At 45.6% G+C, this 5,352-nt stretch overlaps 1 protein-coding gene across 1 annotated transcript; it reads left to right on the forward strand.

Annotated features, from left to right (window-relative positions):
- The first annotated feature begins 3,506 nt into the window (after positions 1 to 3,506).
- Positions 3,507 to 4,445, forward strand: LOC119519617 (olfactory receptor 2A12-like). The gene has a single exon (XM_037817356.1). The coding sequence runs from the start codon at positions 3,507 to 3,509 to the stop codon at positions 4,443 to 4,445; it is 939 nt and encodes a 312-aa protein (XP_037673284.1).
- Positions 4,446 to 5,352: the final 907 nt, after the last annotated feature.

The following is a 5,352-nucleotide window of genomic DNA, read 5'->3' on the forward strand; positions in this document are numbered from 1 at the left end:
CCTGCTTCATGGGGTGGCTTTGTGCAGGGCTGATGTTCAGCTTGTAGGCATTCTGGTACAACTTTACCTGTTCTTTATGGCAGGTGCTTTCTGATTGGAAGGTACCCATATTTGTTGTTAAGTCTTTCAGCAGTCACCCCAGTTGTAGGGAAAAAATAAAATAATGCATGTAAAGCATATATCATAGTGCCTGGAAACCATAAGCTGCTATTATTATTATTATTATTATTATTATTATTATTATTATTAATACTATTATCTGGACAGGAGTTGAGTGAAATGGTAGGAAGATTCATAACACTTGGCACCCAGTCTCTCAACCCTCCTCTATCCCTACTTGTCCCCTAGTTTCTCCTGAGGGGCTCTTGAGACCTCCAGACACAGTTATTTTTCTCCTGGCCTCTGGGGAACAAGAGAGAAAAGTGTAGGGAGAGAGAGGATGCCTGTAACCTCCCCTATCTTTCTTATTCTGGTTTCCTGGTATTCTGTAAGCATTTATTGGGTCCTAGTATGTGCCAGACTCTGTACTAAGCAATGAGATTACAGTAGGAAACAAAATAAAGTCATGCACAGTAGAGCCCAGCTGCTCAGGGGGGATGTATGTGACCTGCAGAATTTCCAAGTTAGCTTGGATCTGCCATGAGCTCAGACAGAGCCCAGGGAGCTGGCCAGCTATAGCCAAGAGTCCTGGTCCTAGTCTCCTGCCACAAACTTCCACTGTGGCCATGGGGTATCTCCTTCCTACTGTTAGTCATCTTCCATGTCTTCTCTGGGCTGCCGTGGTGCTTTCTATTTCAATTCCTGCAGCCAGTGATCTCTCTAAAGTGCCTGAACCCACTTACCTGCTCTGGAGCCTGGTGACCAAACTGAGCCTGGCCTTAGGGAGTGAAGACTGGGTGTGGTCTAATGCTCTTGGATTTTTTCCTTAGACGAGGGAGCCATTGAGGGTTTTAAAGCCAAGGAGTGGCCTGGACAGATTTTAGCTTTAGAAAGAGCACTGTGATGGCCAGTGCAGATAATGGGCTGGGCAGGAGTCCAGCTGGAGGACTGAGATGAAACTGAGATGACAGAGGGAGAGGCCAAGGGTCTGAACTGTGCATTGACAGTGAGATTGAGGGGAGGGAAGAGAGTGAGAGGCATTGGGGAGATGGCCCTATGCTTTGCCTTTTCCCTCCTAAGAATCAAGGACAGAAAACATTTCAGTAAATTAAAAACTTAAATTAGTTAGCTACAGATTTGTTTCATGTGGGAAACCTTATTGCTGCCAAAAAAATGAGTGAGACATAGTTTTTCCCATAATTCCCTCTCCGAGCCTCCGTTTCTCCATCTGTGAGATGGAGACATTGATGTCTGCCCTATCCTTCTCACAGAGTGGTTGTGAGGCTCAAGGAGAGAATGAATATCAAGTTATTTTGTAAGGCACTGACCAAAAGTGAATTCTGTATCTTTGGCCCAAATGGAGGCACAGAGGCTGGGCTCATCATGGTAGATAATGTGTCACCCTTGTTTCTCCCTCTCATGGGGCCTTCTGGTTCCTATCCCTGAGAGTCAGGCAATTTTTCCCAAGCACTTTGTAGCGGCTTTTGTACACCCTCAGGAGAGACGGGGGAGAAATGATGAGGGACTCAGGGGTTCAGGAAGGCTGGATCTCTGACTCAAGTTCCCAGTTGTAGAACAACACCCAGGCACACACTTCACTGGTTTACAGACAGTCTTCAGCTTACCCTCATAGTTCAACCAGGTTAAATGCTCTTTAATGCCAGGTTCTTAAAGAACACGTCTTTTATTGGCTATGTGTAAACAATAAAAAGTTGGGACATTTTCACACCATTGGCCCCAAGGTAGAATATTCTCACATCTTTGTGCTGCTTCCTCTCAGGAAGGATGTGACTTGCAAGGTAGATATGTTTTTTCCCATTTTACAGGTGAGATAAATGTGGTCTAGAGAAGTGAGATGTCAGCCCAAGATCATGTAGCTAGTAAAGTCAGAGCCAGAATCAAACAGAACCCACTGTCTCTAAATCCTGTGCCCTTTGCATTCTGCCATGCAGCTTCCCTCCCTGCCAACCACCCGGCCCAAACACCATTATCTTTTATACAGATAAAGAAACTGAGGACAACCTAGGGAGACAAAGTGACCTACAGAGGCCCTTTGGTGAGAGATAGGGATTAAATAAAAATCATTGTTTTCCAGCTATCTGATAATGTCTATGAAGGTCTTGGCAAAATGCCAGGCATAGAGGATGGTCAAGCAGTGTGCAGTTCTTTGGGCCAAGGTCAAAGAACCATCTAAAGTACTGAAAGTAGACACAAGTTCTTGTGAAGGCTCATTTTGGTGATACAAGTGAGAAAAAGCAGATGAAAGAGTAAGTGGTTTGGGGTTAGATGAATTGGTGCTAGGGGCAGGAGGAATATTGCAGCATCAAGACTGCTTCCATTCCCTTAGTATCAAAGGTGTACCACACATATTACATCCTTTCAGTGAGGATGTTATTTCCCTGTTCTCCATGAAGAAATTGAGGGCAGGGAGATTCAGTTGAGAAAGAGCTAAGAGTCAGGAAGAAACTAAAAGACAGTGAAAAGAATGTTGGCTTTAGTGGAGAGAAACAATGAAGGATAGACATGTCGGAGAGTGGGAATTGATTGTGGGCATCAAGCACGATGGAGTGACTTCTAAGGATGTTTGCTTCCATAGCTTGGACCTGATATCCAGTCCTGTGTATGGAGCGCCATACAGATATATAACTAAGATTTATTTCCGCATGGTGCTTTTCAAGCCAAATATCATTCAATCCTTGAAGCAAACCTGTAAAAAGAAGTAATTATTCTCATTTCATTCTTGAGGAAACTAGGATCAGGGGATGGGAAAAGGATAAAGGACTTGCTAAAGGTTGTTCACATATTAAATTATAAAACCAGGTTTTAGAATTCAGTGTTTCTTCTAATACAGCATAGCTTGAGGTAGGGTGGGTGGGCAGGCAGAGAGCTATCTTGGCCTGGGGACAGACTGAGGGTAAATTAAAGTGGAGAAATAGATCAACGTCTTCAACAGGACCAAGTGGGTTCTCCCACTGTGTCAAGACCCTGAAATTAAAGATATTTCATAATCTATACACTGTTGTTTATTTCAAAATCCCTGACTGCACAAATGCAAGTTAAATGCTCTACTAAGAAGAGAGGAATGCTAAGGGGAATTAGAGATCAGCTATCTCAGTGCTTTCATCTGACAGCTGAGGAAACTGAGGCTGAGACTGGTAATTCCTGGTGGGTCAGAAGCAGAGCCTGGACTAGATGTGGAAGCCCTTTTCACAATTTCCTGGGGATGGTGGCAGTGAACAAGAACAGGTAAAATAGGCTGTCTTGTTTGGGGGGAAACATGGGGTTTCATCATACTTTCACACTGACCACTTTCCGAACCCCATCAAAAACCCAGACTTGACTCATTGCGTAGGTGTGCCCTTTCTGAATAGATGCCTTTTTTATCCTTCATTAAGAAGTAGAACAAAATGCAAGAGTCCAACCAGTCCTCTGTGACTGAATTCATCCTTCTGGGCTTCTCCCTCAGTCCCTGGACCACTGCTCTGCTCTTCCCTGGCTTCCTGATCACCTACCTGTTGATCATTCTGGGCAATGGCTTGATTGCCATCCTCATCTGTCTGGACTCTCACCTCCATACACCCATGTACTTCTTTATTGGCATCCTTTCCTTGTTGGATCTGGGCTATACCACAACAACTGTACCCCAGATGTTGGCACATATGGCCAGCCAGAAGAAGACCATCTCTTTTGCCAGATGTGTGGCCCAAATGTACATTTTCTTGATGTTAGGCATTACTGAGTCCTGGCTTTTTGCCATCATGTCTATAGACAAGTATGTGGCCATCTGCCACCCACTCAGGTACAAGGTCATCATGAGTACTTGGCTATGTGGGATAATGGTCATCTTCTGTGGACTCTGGGGTGTTATAGCTGCTCTTATCTACACTGTCTTTGCCATGCATCTGCCCTACTGTGGCCCCAACAAGATAAACCACTTCTTCTGTGAAGTCCCTGCAGTCTTGAAGCTGGCCTGTGCAGATACCTCAGTCAATGACCAGATAGACTTCATTCTTGGCTTTAGTGTCATCCTGGTCCCACTCTCTCTCATCCTTGTCATCTATGTCAACATCTTCATTGCCATCTTGAGGATCCGCTCAGCCCAGGGGCGGCTCAAGGCCTTCTCCACGTGTGCCTCCCACATCACTGTGGTCACCATGTTCTGTGTTCCAGCCATGGTCATGTACATGAGGCCTGGCTCTGAGGCCTCCCCAGAAGAGGACAAGAAACTGGCTGTATTCTACAATGTCATCTCAGCCTTCCTCAACCCTGTCATATACAGCCTCCGGAACAAGGACGTGAAGAGGGCTTTCCTCAAGGTGACAGGCTGGGGCAGGGCCCCAGAATGAGTCCCCAGAAGAATAGCTGGGGGTCAGAGAAACAAGAGTCATGATGCAGTCAGTATCCCAAACACTCATTCACATGACCCAGCAACACCAGTACACACTCCCCCTCTGTCCCAACTTCCAACTCTACACAGGCCGTTGGGGGACAGCCTGGCATTTGACTGACAGAACCAGATCATGAAATAGCTTCCAGGGGCATCAGTCCTTTAGTTCCCATTTATTCTAGGGTCTAGGTGGTTAACAAAAGAGAAGGTATCTGAGCCATTAGAAGTCTTTTATTGAAATAAAGAGAACAGGCCTGTGATGTGTTCTATGGCTGAATCTTGAGAAAGGTTCACTACCTTCTGAAAACCACACAGGGTATTATGTTAGCTGGAGAGAAGGGTAAAGGCATTGACATTGGAGGGCTCCCAGCCCAGGAAGGAGGAAGGAGTAAATGCCATGTTCATGACTTACAAGGGGCTGTGTGCTTATGTCAGGTATGCAGATTGTAGAAAAATTGGGATGGCTGAGTCAAGTAAACTGGACTTCTCTCATTGCCTTGATGGTGCTGTACACTCCCCTTTCAGGGCTTCCACACATGTTGTTCCCTTAAACCGAAACACCCTCTCCCCTCCCCCACCTAAACCCGACCCTACATCTAGTGACCCCTTTATCCTGTTAACTCCTGTTCATTAGTCGCGTCTTTGCTTCAACTGCAGCTCTTCAAAGAAGCCTCTTCTTGAGCCCCCAGGGTGAGTTAGGGTTCCAAACACTCTGTACCTCTCATAATAATAATTCCCAGTGAATTCCTGTTAGATCTCATGTTCCACGAGGCAGGGACCATGACTGCCCAGTTCACTGCTGTATCCTCAGCTCCTAGCATCCTATTCCCACACATTAACCTGCAACAAGTATTTTATGGGTGAGT

This window comes from Choloepus didactylus, chromosome 2 (assembly GCF_015220235.1).
Source record: "Choloepus didactylus isolate mChoDid1 chromosome 2, mChoDid1.pri, whole genome shotgun sequence".
Taxonomy (NCBI): domain Eukaryota; kingdom Metazoa; phylum Chordata; class Mammalia; order Pilosa; family Megalonychidae; genus Choloepus; species Choloepus didactylus.